The sequence below is a fragment of the Camelina sativa genome, chromosome 1 (genome assembly GCF_030686135.1).
Source record: "Camelina sativa cultivar CO46 ecotype springtype chromosome 1, ASM3068613v1".
Lineage (NCBI taxonomy): Eukaryota > Viridiplantae > Streptophyta > Magnoliopsida > Brassicales > Brassicaceae > Camelina > Camelina sativa.
Window position 1 is genome coordinate 16,803,351 of NC_141880.1, and position 18,801 is coordinate 16,822,151.

Below are 18,801 nucleotides of genomic sequence, written 5' to 3' on the forward strand. Positions count from 1 at the left end.
AATAATGACTAGGATGCCACGCAGAGCAACAGAACGACGTCGTTTTTATTTTTTTTAGAAAAAAACACATTTTATTTTTACAAAATTATAAAACCAGGAATTGATCCAAGTACCTCTGATTCGATGAGATAGACTTACAACACCTTAGCTACTGTAATATTTATTTTATTTACCCTAATTTTACTGCCTTCTTCTCCGATCTTCCTTTTCTCCTTGACTCACTCATTCTGCTGCCCTAACTGCAGAGATTAGTTTCAAATCAGAAAGTCATCAACTGAGATATTTATTACCCAATTCAATTTTCAATCTCAATTTTTATATTCATTTCTCTTTAACAAAATCAAGTTGAGCTATTAAAGATCGGTCTAGAAATATTATTTAAATCAAATTCGATTAAATCCACCAAAGAAATCCCAATTTTTGAAATTCATAAAGAATGATGAGGAAACCACGATCAGTCACATGTTATCGGAAAAGAGAAAGGGGTTTCATTTTCTTAGTTACTTTTCTAGTTTTCTTACGTTATATATATCTCTATATAAGTTTAAGTGAGTGAGGAATATTAAGGTGGCTCAGCTGGTTTTTGATTCGGTTAAGGACATTGGAGGTCATGGGTTCAAGTCTCGATTTTGTAGTATTTAACCTCATATTTATATTTTTCCCCTTTCAGGAAACAAAACGTCGTCGTTCTGTTGCTCTACGTGGCATCTTAGTCATTATTTGTTAACGGCACATTAACACCGTCTCATGATTTGTGGTTTTTAACCGGATTTATATAGTTCATGTATAATATTCAAATTTTATTGTAGTTAATGGGGGAATAGGCACAGATGAAAGTTCCATGTATGAATGCGATAAAGTAACATAGTTTATGAGGGAATTAGCTGTTTTCTCTTTAGATTGCATCTTATTGATTTTCTTGGTAGATTTTCTTGAAGTTTGGCATCTAAATTTGTTTGGTGAAATGTTGGGGTGAATTCCATGGTAGATCATGTTCAGAATCTTTGAACTGTTCATTTGATCTATTGCGTGAGGTTAAGTATTCATACTTGTTGTTTATGTGTTCTTTAAGACCATAAACTTAAGTATCAATTGTGAATTCCATGGTAGATCATGTTCGTGATATTGATCTGTTCATTTGATCTATTGCATGGATGGTCTTAGTGTGTGGCGTTCGTGACGGGAGGTCCGACTACCCATAAGCGCACTAAGAATGGGGATGTGACTGACCTTCCTTGGGGAACCGTCTCAACATGAAGCCTTGACTTGGTTCTTGTGTTGCATGTTGTTGGGAAGAGCTCGGTGGACTTGGTTAGCTACCTTGACTGAGGTTGTCTACACGACGGTGTAGTTGGTGTGTTGTACTGGTTGCGTGCCTTTGTGGTTGTAATGCGGGTGTGAACATGTAGTGGATGGAAGGCAGAATATCTGGGGCCTAGTAAATCTTGTTTAAAAATTATCTTTTATTCAAGTTTTGCATGTTGCATTGATTGCTTGCTTGTGGTTATTTTCTTGGCTTATTACCATCTGCATGCTTTCTCTGATTGATTGGTTGTGATTTGGTGATTGATTCTTAATATCTTTGGGTTGGGATGAAAATATAATCTTCTGTAGGGACCCCTGAGACTCACTAAGAAATATTAGGTTACTTATGATAGTATTTTGTCCTACAAGTAACCAATAGAGGGAAGCTAGAGGGCGTGTTGGACGATAGGAGCCTGAAGTAATTTTTGTGCCTTTGTGTACAGAAAGAAAAAGTATGTTTCAAAAGTCTAAATGTATAATCTTTTTGGCTCTAGGCCTGGCCACAAACTTTTAAAGTCTTTTGTCAACTTTGTAGAATATTTTTACTTAATGAAAGAATCGGTTTTATATTTCGTGTGTACTGATATGCATATATTTTACCATGTTTCACCATAGTATATTTACACCTTTTGCATGATTTACTAGCTAGTTTTGTCATTATTGTGTAGTTTAGAGTCTATTTGTGCATTAGAGTAGAATTTGCATTGCATTTGCATTGTTTCTTGTTTAAACAGGTGATTTGGACCCAAGTAGCATGGAAATGAAGCTTAAGAGGAGTAAAGTTCAACCAATGAAGAAGAAAAAGGCTGAAACAAGAGGAAAACCAAGGTTTAGAGGCCAATCGACCACCACACCCGAAGATACTCGACCGTGTGCTGCTGAGGCACTCAACCAGTGAAGAAACAGAGGAATGAAGCACTCGACCATAGCCACTCGACGGTGCATGGTCGAGCACATCGAGCCACCTCTCTATTTTGTCTGTTAGCTAATTTAGGGCTTCCCTCTTATCCTATAAATATCTATTGTACCCCATAGCCTCCCATAAGTCAGCTTAGGTCAGAAAAATATTTGTAGCCACCAAAAAACCTAGTTTTTACCCCTTTTGGGTTTTTAGCATTTGTTTACATCATTTGCAACTTTTGTTCTTGCTTTTGTTCTTACTTTTTCCTAGATTTCATACTTTGTAAATCTCATAACTTTTAGGGTATTGAGAATCAAAGTTTGTGTCTTTATATAAAGTTGTAGATCTTTATCTCATCTATCTTATCATGCTAGTTGCATCATTTTCTGGTTTTGAGTGTATCATTATCATGTCTTGTTCATCTGAGTAGTGAGTTAGGATTCTAGAGATGGATTAGGCTGGTTTAGGGCTGTGGTTGTTTGGATTGATCAAGCTTTTTTGATATTATATCTCTTCTAGATTAGATGTGCTCTAAGTTGTTCTTATATCTGAGAGGGTAAGAACAGATATTAAGCTTCCTTGCATCATACCAATGTTTAAGTTGTTAGATAAAGCTAATGCTGGAGATCATCATGCTTAGCCTAAGAGATTGGTTGTCTAAGGTGCTTTTTGACAAGTAATGGTCTGATTCTTAAAGCCTGTGTAGTATGGTTTCACCAATGATAGTTGGGTTAGGATGTTACTAAACTTGATTACTTATGTCATGAGAGTGGATTAGTAAGCCTTTAAGATCATTGTCTAGAGATAGCTTAGCTTGATTGAGGTTTGTTGACCAGTTTAGATAGCCACAGCTTGAACACCAGCCCATGAATCCATCTCTAGGAGCCTACTTTGTTATCTGATTGTTTGTTATTACATCTAGTCTTGTTTCATTGCTTTTGTTTCTGTTTAAATTTGTTGAATTTGCTTTTGTTCTGCGTACCAGATCACTCGACCAAGCCACTCGACCATACACACGGTTGAGTGCTCGATCGAGCTCTTACTAGGTTCATTCAGTTTGATTTACATTCTCTTCCAGTCATGTTTCATTGCATTTGTTTAGTTCTTTCTCATGCTTAGTCTAGTTTCAGCATTGTTTACATTTGTTTCTCTTGCATTTAGTTTCTGAACAAGGCACTTTACATTCTGCATTTCATAACTATCATTAGGTTGTTAGTTCAAAATCATATTCATACTTGGCTTAACTTGAATCACTGTTCACATCTTGATTGCTTACATATCACACTCTTTATGGATTGACATCCTTTATGCTACAACTACATAAGGGTATTGAAACACCTTGCACTGAATTTGATCATCATAGCCTGGGTATGTTTGTTTGTTCATCATACATTCATTCATAGACCTACACCACAAAGAAAACCATGTTTCAATTGGCGTCGTTGCCATTAGGGTGTTGATTTGTTTCATTTAAGATTTACAAAGGTTCAAGATTAAGTTATGTTATTAATTGCTCACCACTATATAGGTTCTTCTTTTGGTTGGTTTTTTTGAGTTTCAGGTAGTCACTCGAACCAACACTTGATTGTGTTCTCTTCAAGCAAGTGATCGAGCACCAACCCAGAAACCAGTATGTTTCCGCGTTTCAGTCAGCTGACCAGCTCCTCGAGCATGTGCTCAACCATGTGTCAGTTCGAGCGTGTGATCGAGTCGGTTGATGCAAACAAGATCCAAAGGAAACCATAACCTACAGAAGTACATTGATCATATAAACCGCTTACCAAGAGACTTGAGGCAGAAGAAAACCAGAATCCTTCAAGAACAGAATGAACAGTTGCTGATGGATCCACCAATCAACCAGAATCAAAGGCCAAGGCATATTGGAGCAGGCGATGCTCCCAATACACACAGCCAAAGAGCTGGCATTGTACCTCCTACAGTAGCCAACAACAATTTCAAAATTAAAAGTGGGCTAATCACTATGATCCAGGCGAATAAATTTCATGGATTACTAATGGAGGACCCATTGGATCATCTAGATGAGTTTGATAGGCTTTGTGGCCTAACCATAATCAATGGTGTTAGTGAAGATGGCTTCAAGCTCAGGTTGTTTCCATTCTCTCTCGGAGACAAGGCTCATCTATGGGAGAAGACACTTCCAACTGGTGCTATTACTACATGGATGGTTGTAAGAAGGTTTTCTTGGCCAAATTCTTCTCAAATGCCAGAACAGCAAGATTGAGGAATGAGAATTCAGGTTTTGCACAGAAGAACAATGAGACCTTTTGTGAGGCTTGGGAGAGGTTCAAGGGCTATTATACACAATGTCCACACGATGGGTTCAGCAATGAGTCACTACTTAGCAGACTCTACAGAGGAGTATTACCCAAGATCAGAATGTTGTTCGATACAACTTTAAATGGGAACTTCCTCAACAAACATGTAGATGAAGGCTGGGAACTAGTGGAGAACTTGGCTCAATCTAATGGGAACTATAATGAAGACTACGATAGGGCTGTGAGATTTGTTGATTCTGGTCCAGATGAAAAGTATAAGAAGGAATTGAGGGTTGTTAATGACAAGTTGGATAAGATACTGCTTAGCAAACAGAAAAACATACATTTTCTTGGTGAAGAAGACACAACAGTTCAAGATGGGAAGAATGAAGTAGTTGAGTTGTGTTATGTGCAGAACCAAGGTTGTTTCAAAGGCTATAATAAGTTTACATACCCAAGCAACAACACCAAGGTTACCATACTCCAATGTGTCCCCCACAAGGGTTTCAGACCAACCAAGCCCAGGAACCAGAGTTAAGAACTCGAATGCAGCAGTTGTTGTTTAACCAAGCAAGTGGTCAGATGGAAACAGCAAATAAGTTTGCTGAGATCAACCAGAAGATAGATTCTACCTATAATGACTTGAATATCAAGTTTGAGAGCTTATACTCCAAAGTAAAGTTCATGGAGAGCAGTCTGGCCTCAACTTCAGCTCCTAAGCCTAATCAACTGCTTGGAAAAGCTATTCAAAACCCAAGAGAATATACAGCCAAGGCTATCTTTGTTACTGAGGAAAATGTCACTAGGGACAGTGAAGTTCAAGATGTGGAGGGTATTCTACAAGTTTCAGCTCAGAATGAAGCAGGGAATCAGGCAGAGAAGACACTCGATAGTGTGCTCTAAGCCTAACTACCTATCTTATAGAAGCACAAATGTTGCCAACCCTCAAGACCAAGTCTATCCTCCTCAATTACCACAACAGCAGAACAATTACATACCCAAGCAACAACACCAAGGTTACCAGGCTCCAATGTGTCCCCCACCAAGGTTTCAGACCAACCAAGCCCAGAAACCAAGTTAAGAACTCTAATGCAGCAGTTGTTGCTTAACCAAGCAAGTGGTCAGATGGAAACTGCTAAGAAGTTTGCTGAGATCAACCAGAGGATAGATTCTACCTATAATGACTTGAATATCATGTTTGAGAGCTTAAACTCCAAAGTAAAGTTCATGGAGAGCAGTATGGCCTCAACTTCAGCTCCTAAGCCTAATCAACTGCCTGGAAAAGCTATTCAAAACCGAAGAGAATATACAGCCAAGGCTATCTTTGTTACTGAGGAAAATGTCACTGGGGACAGTGACGTTCAAGATGGGGAGGGTATTCTACAAGTTTCAGCTCAGAATGAAGCAGGAAATCAAGCATAGAAGACACTCGACAATGTGCTCGACCCAGCACACGATTGAGCACTCGATTGAGTGCTTGATCGAGTCACTGGTCGAGTGATCCCCACTGAGTCGATAAGCCTACTAGATACATTCCTCCAGCATATAAACCACCTCTGCCATTCCCAGGGCGTTTCAAAGAACATATGCTTAGGAAACTCAAATAAAAGCTTGAGCAGAAGGATTTGATGGCTATTCAACATGAAGTGATTGTTGAGAAGAAAGAAGAAGAGAGAGGACCTGCCTTGGAACAGTATGACCCAAATCCTCTCTATAAAGACATGTTACTTGATATATCAAAATAGAAGGCTAAGAATCAAGCCAAAAGGGATCTAGAAGACATTGGAACACTGTGATTCTAACCAAGCTTGAAGATCCAGGCTCATTCAACCTACCCTGCTCACTGAACTATATGTTTTTCAACAAGGGCAAGCCTAAGTGGTGTCTAAAGTGGTGGAAATATCACCGATGGACTGGCTAAGGGTTTAAATGGGTATTAGAACCTCGACCGGATCGTTGGTGAACGTTTCCAAGTAGCGTTCTAGGGCTGTTCTGTGCATTTCCGGCCATAGGACGGTTCGGGGGGGGGGGGGGGGTTACAAGGGACAATAGTTTCTTCCCCAGTTTCGTTCGAAGATACTCTTACTTGGCTAAAGAATCTTTGCCCAAACAAGAATGTGGCTTTGATTCTTCGCATGGTATATCAAGCCACAGTCTATTCTATATGGGAAGAGAGAAATTCTTGGCTCCATAACGCCACCTTCAAGTCAATATCAGCGCCAATCCTCATAGTCAAAAGCATCCCACGGTGCCATTTGGATCCGCTGTCTCGAGCTCAAAGAATTGCATCCCCCGCAGATTCCTTCCTTGTTTTACGGTTTGGAATGTTTCACTAGTTGTTGTAAGCTCGGTAAATTGCTTGTTGTAGGTGTATCTCTTTTGGAGATACTTTTGTAAAAGGGTTCCAACCCACTTGGGCTATAAATGAAGGTATGTTAAAAAATATATATACATAAAACAAAATAATAATAAAAAAAAAAGTTTGGAACTCCATGCGACTCGTTCTTTTTTTAGATGATTTACAAAACAAGAATGAAGAGTAAGAAAATGGCAATCATGTGAAATATACATAGAGGAACAAAATAGGAAAATAAAAATTCAAAAATGACATTTTCTTACTCTTCATTCTTGTTTTGTAAATCATCTAAAAAAAAGGAGCGAGTCGCATGGAGTTCCAAATTTGGTTGGCAAGAAATCCATAAATAGACAAGTTGCCTAGTTTCATGCACTAAGCTTACCCATAAAATCAGATACATCACATGGTTGCATCAATCATAAAAACAAAGAGAGAGAGAGAGGCATGACTGAAGAGAGCCCAGAAGAGGATCAGGGGTCTCCTGAAATAGCCGAAACGAATCCAGGAAGCCCTTCTTCAAAGACCAACAACAACAACAACAACATCAACAACAAAGAACAAGATCGGTTCCTTCCCATTGCTAATGTCGGAAGGATCATGAAAAAGGTTCTTCCCGGTAACGGTAAGATCTCGAAAGACGCCAAAGAAACCGTTCAAGAATGCGTCTCGGAGTTCATCAGTTTTGTCACTGGTGAAGCTTCTGATAAGTGTCAGAGAGAGAAGAGAAAGACCATCAACGGAGATGACATCATTTGGGCTATTACAACTCTCGGATTCGAAGACTACGTGGCTCCATTAAAGGTTTACCTCTGCAAATACAGAGACACCGAGGGAGAGAAAGTTAACAGCCCGAAACAGCAACAGCAACAACAAAGACAACAGATTCAACAACAGAACCATCATAACTACCAGTTCCAAGAACAAGACCAGAACAACAATAACATGTCATGTACTAGTTACATCTCTCATCATCATCCTTCTCCATTCCTACCCGCCGATCATCAACCATTTCCCAATATTGCTTTCTCTCCTAAATCATTGCAGAAACAGTTCCCGCAGCAGCATGATAACATTGATTCCATTCACTGGTGAGAGACTTTCGTTTTTATTTTTATTTTCTTTTTTCTTTCTATAAGTTATATGCTTTCTTTACCTTTTGTGAGTACAATCTTGATCCTTATATAAACAAACTGTTGCTATATAGACACATTAGATACGTACATCTTGATAACTTGAGTATTACCCATGTCATGATTTTGTGTAACAGAATACTTCAATTCTTCATATATTTTCGGATTATGATAAAAATTGAATCACACAAGAGGATATGTAGCAAGTCAGAGAACACAACTGGGTTTCATCTGGTGAATATTTGGTTTAACTCATGGTTTCTAAAAATAAAATAAAAAATCTGAATGAATGTTGATAATCAAAGACTTTTTGAACCTTTTTTTACCAAAAAAGTGATACCTATCATCTTACTATTTGAAAGTTACCAAAATGTTATACCTGATCATTACACTAGAGAATAGCTGCATGCATTCTCATCTATCTTGAACTAGTTGATTTTGGGTAATCATTTGTTGATACTAAAGAGTAAAGAGAATGGTGTTCATTGTTCCTCACTGCTCATAGTATCTTATCACTCAAAACACGGATGCAATAATATAAACATGGGAGCCCTGTGAGTAAAGTGTTGCTGCTATGACAAATTGGATAAGAAGAAACCCAAATATATTATTTTTTACATATAAATAGCATAGAAACTGGAAACTATGAACCTGATTGGGTAAGAAGCAGCCAAATAATTAACATTTTTATTATTTTTTACACAAAAACAAGAGAAAGCAGCAACTACGAATCTGCTTGATATGAAGCAACCACATTATAATTTTTTACATATAAATATGAGAAAGTAGACTTATTCATTTTGGGAACCAAATTTAGTCAGCTTTGTAGACCAAAGTCGGATACTCTGGACTCCACATGTTGTTTTCTACGTACTCCATCAGCTCCTCCTGCGGAACACACAGAACCGCGTGAACATAACTAACATTTCGGCTTAGTTTTTGGTTGGTCTTTATATTCTCTACTGGAGAAATCAGGTAAATACTATTCTTTTACTAGCATATAACCAAACTCATATACATTCTATGCAGAATAAGATTGATCATCAGGAGTTCCAAATAGACCAGATACGTTATTTCAACGTCTTTTCTTTTCCCCATAGTTTCTAATTATACTATAGATGGTCATAAGCTGAATTACCTCATTAAGCCTTTGGAGCTCTCGAGCGTCCATTTCCCTATATCCGCAGACCAGTTCCTCCTCAATCGCTTCCTTAATCACCGCAGCTGCTATTCTTTTTGTTATGTCTCGTATCCTGCAATTTCGATTCCACAAACCAGATATAACAACATCTCTATCAAAACCCTTTCCTAATGCAACACGAATAACGCTTTTATTGTGTCACCTTGATATTGGAGGATATATAATCCCCTGTAGCACTTCTTCTTCGCTCATGTATGCTGCTAGGCTGCAGTTGTTTAGCGGAACAGTGTCATGATTCAACATCATAAAATACGGGAATTGATTTATTTCAGTGTATTCTTATATAAGAAGATCTACATCAACTAGTGTACGAAACCTCAACCATACTTTGGTCACTGTCTCGTGGGTGGATATATGTTACAGTCCGTGACATTAGCCAAATTAGGTGATTGATAATTTGCACACATTATTTATAATTCTCTGAATTTGGTCCATATTTATATATATCATGGTACTCTTAAATAAAGATAAAATCAGTATAAGATTAATGCAGTGGATAAGGAAAAGAGCTTACCACTCAGATGCGGCCTGAAGCATACCATCCGAGACGATGGGAGCACCAGATAGAAGAGTACCAAGTCCAATACTACATAAAAATTTACAAAATTATAACTTTTTTTTTTCAGGATGTTATTAATCCACCCAGTCAAGTGTATGCAATTTTTCCAACGAAAACTAACCCCGGAAATAGGTACATGTTGTTTCCCTGGTTGCAATGTCCTACTTGACCATTCCCTGCCACAAAAAATGTACTATTATATTAAACCAAAGCCTTACAGAGAACAAATATCTAGTAAGGTCAATTTCTTACATTACTGAAAATAAAGGAGCAGTTACGATTTTCCCATATAAAATGTGTACAACAAATGATGCAGTGGTACATACCAAATTCCACATTCTTGAATGGGCTTCCACTCGCAAAAATCATATTCTCGCCTAATATAGAAAATGCATCTTGAGGCGTGCATTCAGCTGTAATTTTAAGCATAAGTTACTATATCAATTCTGACAAGAATCACAAATAACTACAAACCATCATCTCAATGCAAACGAAGGGAACAAATTACCATTTTTTGTAGGGTTTGACATTGCAAAAATAGCAGGTCTTGTCGAGGTTGAACCTTTCATGGCTTCTAAAACCTTAAACACAATATCCAACCAATGACTTCCATATGTCAGATTCATGCAAGCAAGACGCACCAAAACTTCTTACAGCATTATGAATCATGCAAGCAAGATGCACCAACGCCTCTTACAGCACTATGACCTATGCTACAGTCGACTTGATCATTCATCTAAATAGCAGTTACCATGGAAACCAGATTATGAGGGCAGTGGTGAGTGGTCACTAAGAAATACGATATTTCATTTTCTCGCTTATCTAATTAGCTAAATCAATGATTCTGCTGCATAGCATTAGATATGTTAAGGCGTTTGGCAGCTTTCCTTACCTCTTTTGAGAATAACCCTCCAACGGCAGATAAACCAAGAAGCACATCAGGTTTAACTTCACGAACCTAGCCACCGATGAAACAGAAAACCGTTAGTTTCTTACTAGTATTAAGCAGGAAAACATTTTAAGGGAGAATTTCTATCAAACACCAGACCCATTGCCAAATTAGATATAGAATACTTAATGGATATCTTGATAAAAAGAATCACAGACCACTTCCACAAGAGTTGCTCCTTCTTTTAATCCGTGACGCTCCATTTCTTTAGTCTTCCTAGCAAAAGGCTGAGCCTCTGGGTCAATATTTTCTCGTCCTTCAGTGATAAGACCCTGATTTAAGTGCAACAAAAAAAGTTAACAACTTCAGCTCCTTAAGCTATTGGACAAAAAGGTCCAAAACACACGACAAAACAAAAGGGATGATGAAGTATTTAGCAAGCAGTAAAGGAAACCAGAGGGAAATCGCTTGACAGGGTTAAAACATCTTATCAGCTCCCTAAGCTGAAAATCAATCACACCACTATATAATAATAAATATACCTGAGCATCAACCACCCAAAATTGACTTTGTGCACTATCAAATGCAGTTTCAGTATTTCCCAACATCCGCGCCATCGTCTTCCTTGCAGCATTTAGAACACCGATTCCGGCACTGCAAAAATCAAAGATTTTTACAAGGAAACTCAATATTCTGACATAACTATTCTAAGTTGACTTATGCAGTGATGCAGCTGAAAGTTTCCATCTGTTAAATCCCTTCAAACAATCCTCGGCCAGTAAATAAATAAACAATACTACGAAGACCAATTTTTTACAAATACAAATCTCTGGTAAACTAGGACCGTCCAGGAAAGACTAGAAAATAGCAACAGAGAATAGCTTACCTTCCAGCGCCAGTAACAACAATCTTCATCTTAGGAAAATCAATCATAGGCCGCCCCTGTGCTCTAACTGCTCCAAGAAGACCAGCGATTGCAACCCCTGCAGTCCCCTAAGCCAGATCATGAAAACATATTAGTCAAAACATAAAAAACAAGTTTTTTATATCAACATTTAGATTTCCAAAACCCATTTTTATTATCTGTTTTAATGGATCTGATTGTATGAAAAAGATTAAGAATAACTTGAACGAAATGATGGTTAGAGCACATAATATATGATATTTTAAAAATAATAGTGCCTAATTATTTCAAAGATTGTAAGTGCTCCAGCAAAGGCCAGACAAACTTAACTGACACATTGACCTAATATAATACTTCAGAGCTAAATAATGGTATTTCATCTTTACAAGAATCGTTCTATGGCGGAAGACTCATTACCTGGACATCATCATTGAACATTCGATTGGTGTATCTATACCTCTGCAATAATTTGAAAGCCCACTTGCTCTGGAAATCCTCAAACTGTAGGTAGAAACACATTTAAGTTTCATAATAAGAAACATTTGATATACCAAGATCTATGAAGCATCGGTTACCTGCACAATAACATGTGGCCACCGGGTATACACTGCCTCCATAAATTCATCAATAACAGATATATACTCGTCATCCTCTAAACGACGTTGCTGCAGACCCAAATCTGTCAAAATAAAACCACACACAGTAAGAACGATTACATGACAGAGGATAAGCTATTCTCGTTCATGTCTCTGAACGATTGGAAATCCCTAAACCATGAAAGAAAAAACTAAAATGTCGGACAACCAAATTATGTGGTTTCAAAGACAAAGAAAAAAAGACAGAATGATATGACAGACTCTTACACAATACTATAAAGACATTTGACATTTTCATATATGTATGTATGCATACACAAAACTCAACTATGCATTCTTTACATCATTATGTAAAGAGATTGAGAGACAGATAATAAATATGCTTCACCATACTAAAATCGCAAACAACAGCAAACAGTTATATTATATTGTATGTGGAAGGAAAGAAGAACGCCGTTAAAATATTAATCCTAACGTAGTCATCTTATGATAATGGACTTTATAAATGTAAGAGGGGCAAATAAAAATCTTACACATGGGGTCCTTGAGTAGTTTTTCATTGTTCGTTCCAACATCAATCATGACAGGTAGTACCTAAACCAGCATGTGCACGCAAGTATTGTACCACATCATTATAGAGAAAAATAGAGATGGGGAGGAATAAGAAAATATTAGATGGTGCAAGTACCCGTTGAGGATTTATTCCAGCTGCGGCAACGTATAAATCAAGCTTCCCTACAGCAATTCCAATACCATGAACACCTAGATCTCCAAGACCCAAAATCCGGCTTCCATCAGTAACAACAATCATATCAACCTAAATGTATAGCAAAACGTTATATCAGTAAACAAATGGTCACTAGAAGATAAACCAGTTTCTTGGTATACAATAAGAGAAAGAGGGTAGAATGGGTTGAATCAGTCAGCCAAACACAGTTAAGCACAGTGTCGTCATATATATGAAGGACCTGTTCAGCTGGCCAGTTGTAAACCATGGACATCATTTCACCACGATCTTCAGCACTAAAATACATTCCTCTAGGCCTCCTAAACAACCCACTGTAGTTCTGGCAGACAAGACCAACGGTAGGAGTGTAGACTATTGGCGCATACTCCTCAATATTGTTAATCAAAACCTAAAACAATGAAAAAATATTAGCGTTAATAGCCTCTTCAGCAAATCTTGTACGGATTTTAAGAGCAAAAAAGGGAAGTGAGTTAACCTTAAAGTACATGGTCTCATTTCGGTCATGCAAGCGATTAAGGATTCGCCACTTAGCCAAAGCATTAGGATCAGAAGGTCCATCTCTTGCTTGCTCCTCTAACCTCTTCAGGTCAGTCACTGTTGAGAAAAGTCAAATCATGTCAAATGAGTGACAGGCATGTAAACATAAACAAAAGGTTCCAGTAGCAAGTAAACTCACTAAAACGCTGAATTTGCTGCTCAGAATCCATAACATTAGGTGGAAGAAGTCCTCTCAGATCAAGACGGTTCCTCTCCGTCATCGTAAACGCAGTTCCCTACAGAGAGAGAGAGATCGATTCCGATTACACAAGATCCAGATTCGTGTTCACACTCAAAATCCAAGTTGAAGAAAGAGAAGCTCAAGTACAAGTACAGTACCTTGTTGAACCAAGGGTCATGGAGGATATCGAGACCTTGTTTATGGACGATGGTGGGACGGTGACCTTCGGATGTGGTGAAAGATCTGACGGAGGAATAAAGTATCCTCCGATGGAGAATTCGGCTGAGAGAAGAACTCAGCCGGAGCTTCTTGGCCATGCCCATCGTTATTCGGAATCTATAGCGGAGGTTGTACCGATCTGGGTGGGCTGGAGAATAATTTTTGCTACACACAGCTCACACTGGACTCTCCGTGTTGGGTTTGATTCTTCAATATCGCAGACGCAGACTCTCTATTTTCTTTCTTTTTTTCCAATTTATTTTATTTTTATATTCGAAGATTTTTATTTCAACTTTTCTCCCACACCCAAATTTATTAGTCAAAAGAACCGTTTACAATTTTCCGTCTTCTATAATAAAATTTGCATTTTTCATGCTGTCAACATTTATCATGGCACAGTATTTTAAATATTTATCTTAGTTTTTATTTTTTACAAATATTTTAAAAGTGCATTCAAAATCTGAAATTATACATTAAACTATATATACACTAAAAAATCTGCTGTCTATATATACTTCTTACCTTAAATGTTCTGATTTTGATCATGATTTGATTGAGTCCGTGTGGTCACCAGAGAATCTAATAGAATTTAATTTTTAACTAGACTAGGCTTGAACCCCAAGCTTAATTATATTATATAAATTAGGCTACAAATTAAATAGAACTTATATGTATAAAAACAAATATATATATATATTGTTTGTGCATGTCACATATAATATATATAAGTTTATTAATGTAATACATGTTTTAACCCACAGTGCATCCGAAACAATTTTTAATTTATAGCAAACTAAATGTGTTAATTTATATTGATATACTAAGATGATTTGTAGGTGTAGTAGTTTACATCACATACTCAGCTATTAGTATTTGACCCGTTTTAAAAATAAGGGTAGTATTATAATACTATTACTCGTAGTTGTGGGTAATGATACATTATTGAGTACTGATTTTCTTACCATGAGTTCTGGTACTCGACCCGTTACCGCCAAATTATTATCCGACCTGACATATCCGCTTTAATATATATATATATATATACATGAATATTCTGACCTAATTTGCTTTCATTTTTGGTATGATTTTATATTTCATATATATTATATGTTATAGAATTTTATTTTCTATAATTTTGTGACTTTTTGTGTATTAAATATTTATTACTCATATATATATGGAAATGTGATTAGAATACAACAATATGAGAAAAGTTTTTAAAGATATATTAACTTATGATTTTGTAAATTAAGATTACACTTTAATATATATGTTTTGATACAAAAAAAAATGTAGCTAAAAAGTTTGATTATACTAAAGTGACATTGTGTTGTAGAGAGCTTCTTCGTCTCTCATCCTAGCCGGTATATCACATCAAAATGTATTTGATTTGATTTGATTGAGTCGTGTGGTCACCAGAGAATCTAATAGAATTTAATTTTTAACTAGACTAGGCTTGAATCCGCGGGACGAAGCTTAATTATATTTTATAAATTAGGCTACAAATTAAATAGAACTTATATGTATAAAAACTAATATATATATATATATATATTGTTTGTGCATGTCAGATATAATATACTAGATTAGGACCCGCCCGATGTGCGGGTTTAGAGTTTTTAAAATAAAATTAAATTTAACAAAGAATATAAAATAAATATTTTTAGTAAGTAAAAACTATCTATAAAATAAATTGATACACTGAGTTGTCCAATGTGATTTTGGTGTAAATGGTGCGACTATGCAGTTGACTATTAATCATGTTTTCTTTGAATGTCCTCGCTCGTGTGAAGTTTGAGATTTATCTCCGACTCTGGTCTCATCAGAGGGTTTTCCATATGAGTCAGTGTACTCGAATTTGGATTTTGTTTTCTAGGAAGGTTGCCTCTTAACAGGGTGATTCTGATCAACTTCTTCAATTATCATAGAATTTATGGGCAATCTGGAAGGCCATAACTAAAAAAAAAATCAAATTTATGGCGGTCATGTCAGCTCTATCTCCGTTTTCGGAGGTCCAAATTTTTTCACCTGGTTGTCAGATTAATGGTTCTTGGAAAGCAACCAATGTGCATTCAGGATTGGGTTGGTGGTGTTGTGTTGTTGAGGAGCGAACCTTGTTGTTGGAGGCCAAGTATCTAAGACGGAGCCCTCCCCCTACATTCGGAGTTAGAAGTGTTGTTGTCGGTCATGGAGCGGATACGTGCTGCAGGGATCGCTTGTCAACATTTCGAGACTGATTGTGTGAGTTACTCACTATTGTGCAGTCTCTGAAGATTGATCGTCCTTCTCCAACTTGCTCGATGAGTTTAACTTGCTGGAGTCTTTCCCACTATTCTATATCTCTTGGATCCTCCGTGCGTCAAATACGAAGACAGATTGTCTTGCCCGTGCTTCGCGTTCTCTTATCTCTGAAGTTTCTTTTGTAAACCTCTTCCCTCCAGCTTGGACAACTAACCGATGAAATTCTTTTTAATTTATTGTTTGGTTGAAAAAAAAAAGTAAATTGATACAGTTTTAGTTAAAGAAAATAGTTGCAGATATGTTCAAAGTTAAACTTTTAGTTAATTTATTGTTAAATTTAACAAAGAATATATATTTAATTCCTTTGATAAGTAAAAACAATGTATAAAAGTAAAGAGATAAACTTATAGTTATAGAAAATAGTTATTTTTTTGTTTTCTGTAATACACTAATGTATATCCATTTACAAATCTACTATATACATTACTACTAAAAATGTATTTGCACACACAAATATATTTTACTGTTAAAATATACTCTTTAGTCGTTACTACTACCAACAAATTATCTTTATGAACACATTAAATAGCCTATTATATGTCTCTTCACTTTAACATTTTTATAGTTAAAAGCGCATACATTAATATTACATATTCCTATCTTATATATTACAATAACAGTTTTTTTGAATAAATTATTTGATTGGTGAAAAAAATATGAGACGATCTTTTTTTTTTTTACTTCAACCATCTTTTTCTTAGAAACAGTAACTAATTGTATATTTTCACAATCATTTTCTATCTTATATAAAAAGTAATCAATTTTCCTGTAAAATTAGCAACTTAAAATTAAAATAAATAAACTATATTTTAAGTTCAAATTTTATTTATATTTATAATTTCCTTATAATGATCTTTTAAATTTTAAAGCTGTTTAAATTTTATAATTTTCTTATCATTTCCTTTTAATATTTTAAAAACTTTTAATAGTTTTGTTTTACATTTGGAAGTTTACAAAGGTTTTTTTTCTTTAAAAGATTTTAAATAAACTTAGGTTTTCTTTTCTATATTTTACTATTATATACAACCTTTTTATGGTATGTTTTGAATTTTTACATTTTTATATTTTAAAATTTTTAATAAATTTAGAATTGACATGTGTCAACATCTAAATGATACAATTGACATGTGTCATGATATTGTTAATTAGTAATTTTGTCATCAAGGTTTATATAATAAGATAAGCTTATTAATGTAATACAAGTTTTAACCCACAGTGCATCCGAAACAATTTTTAATTTATAGCAAACTAAATGTGTTAATTTATATTGATATACTAAGGTGATTTGTAGGTGTAGTAGTTTACATCACATACTCAGCTATTAGTATTTGACCTCTTTTAAAAATAAGGGTAGTATTATAATACTATTACTCATAGTTGTGGGTAATGATACATTATTGAGTACTGATTTTCTTACCATCAGTTCTGTTACTCGACCCGTTACCGCCAAATTATTATCCGACCTGACATATCCACTTTAATATATATATATATATATATACATACTATATGTTATAGAATTTTATTTTCTATAGTTTTGTGACTTTTTGTGTATTAAATATTTATTACTCATATATATATATGGAAATGTGATTATAATACAACAATATGAGAAAAGTTTTTAAAGATATATTAACTTATGATTTTATAAATTAAGATTACACTTTAATATATATGTTTTGATACAAAAAAAAAATGTAGCTAAAAAGTTTGATTATACTAAAGTGACACTGCGTTGTAGAGAGCTTCTTCGTCTCTCATCCTAGCCGGTATATCACGTCAATCCTAGCAAGTAATATCAAATCCAAATTAGGTATCAAATTCAAAATAATGACAAAAGAGATAAAAGGCACCTTGAGTGATATGACCCTAGCACTAAGAGTGATAATCCATTAACACTCATCTACACAAATGCAAAATTATGTATAAGTGATAAGCCATAGACTTCAACCCGTCTTAAGAACTGCAGAATCTTCTTTAGTCTTTGAGTCTATAACATTAATACTGCATCTTCTAGAAATTGTTGTAACAATTCTATTCTCATTCTGTTTCTTAGGATTTATTCATCATGAGGATTAACAATCTCTTTCGAATTGCTTCATAAGTGATCAACAAAGAGAGAAAATAAAGTCATTATCAAAGGAAACAAAATTTGCATGGTTTTTCATATAAAGCCACAATAAAAGACTTAACCTTCTCCAGGCAGTCACAGAGCAATATTGGTGGCTTGAATCCATGTCAGGATTTGATTCAAAGTCCGGAATAAAGAATTATGGTCCACACTCCATCTGCAAAGCAAAAAGAGAGGGAGACAGAGAAAACTAAAGAGACTGAAAATCCAATAATTTAATGCACATCCAAACAACAAAGACTGTATTTCTCCATCTCCTCTTTAATTTGCTGCTTTTCTCCTCTCATCTCTGCTCTCCTCTGTGAAACTTGCTGCAGAAATGCAAAACACATGTCTGATTACATTTTATACAGTCAAGTTTAGATTTTTTGTTGATTAGGATATGAGTGGTGTAATTGATTAATGTACCATAGTTTCATATATAACATGCTCGTAAGAGACATGGACTTCTTTGACGTATTCCCCAAATCCAACAACTGGTTTCATATGTCAAAAAACACAAATAAAACCATAGACCCTCTAAGCTAAACATCAAACAATGCAATCGGTCGTTTTACAAAGACAGAA

General features: G+C 35.6%; 1 protein-coding gene, 1 non-coding gene and 1 pseudogene across 3 annotated transcripts; 1 reads left to right on the forward strand and 2 right to left on the reverse strand.

Annotated features, from left to right (window-relative positions):
• Positions 1–4,441: 4,441 nt before the first annotated feature.
• On the reverse strand, positions 4,442–4,548 carry LOC147950018 (small nucleolar RNA R71). Its single transcript, XR_015565465.1, has one exon. It is a non-coding gene; the product is annotated as a small nucleolar RNA R71 (small nucleolar RNA).
• A 2,680-nt stretch (positions 4,549–7,228) lies between these two features.
• Positions 7,229–8,159, forward strand: LOC104793722 (nuclear transcription factor Y subunit B-7 pseudogene; annotated as a pseudogene). The gene has a single exon (XR_015562755.1). The product of XR_015562755.1 is annotated as a nuclear transcription factor Y subunit B-7 pseudogene (transcript).
• A 464-nt stretch (positions 8,160–8,623) lies between these two features.
• Positions 8,624–14,179, reverse strand: LOC104793732 (NAD-dependent malic enzyme 1, mitochondrial). The gene is made up of 19 exons (XM_010520143.3): positions 13,742–14,179; positions 13,542–13,638; positions 13,341–13,459; positions 13,086–13,253; positions 12,806–12,934; positions 12,651–12,711; positions 12,097–12,200; positions 11,939–12,022; positions 11,504–11,610; positions 11,160–11,271; positions 10,836–10,949; positions 10,621–10,686; positions 10,237–10,309; positions 10,055–10,141; positions 9,850–9,904; positions 9,684–9,755; positions 9,312–9,374; positions 9,107–9,221; positions 8,624–8,856 (listed from the first exon to the last, which is right to left on the reverse strand). Exons 1-19 carry the CDS (start codon positions 13,904–13,906, stop codon positions 8,782–8,784), a joined length of 1,866 nt encoding a protein of 621 aa, XP_010518445.1. The 5' UTR covers positions 13,907–14,179; the 3' UTR covers positions 8,624–8,781.
• Positions 14,180–18,801: the final 4,622 nt, after the last annotated feature.

Bases quoted from the DNA above. Each gene is read 5' to 3' on its own strand.
- LOC104793732 (XM_010520143.3), bottom strand. From the start codon at position 13,906: ATGGGCATGGCCAAGAAGCTCCGGCTGAGTTCTTCTCTCAGCCGAATT. The intron at 12,935-13,085 runs GTCCTTCATATA...CTATACATTTAG, and splicing joins ACAACTGGCCAGCTGAACAG to GTTGATATGATTGTTGTTAC. The intron at 9,375-9,683 runs GTAAGCTCTTTT...AAACAACTGCAG, and splicing joins CTTCAGGCCGCATCTGAGTG to CCTAGCAGCATACATGAGCG.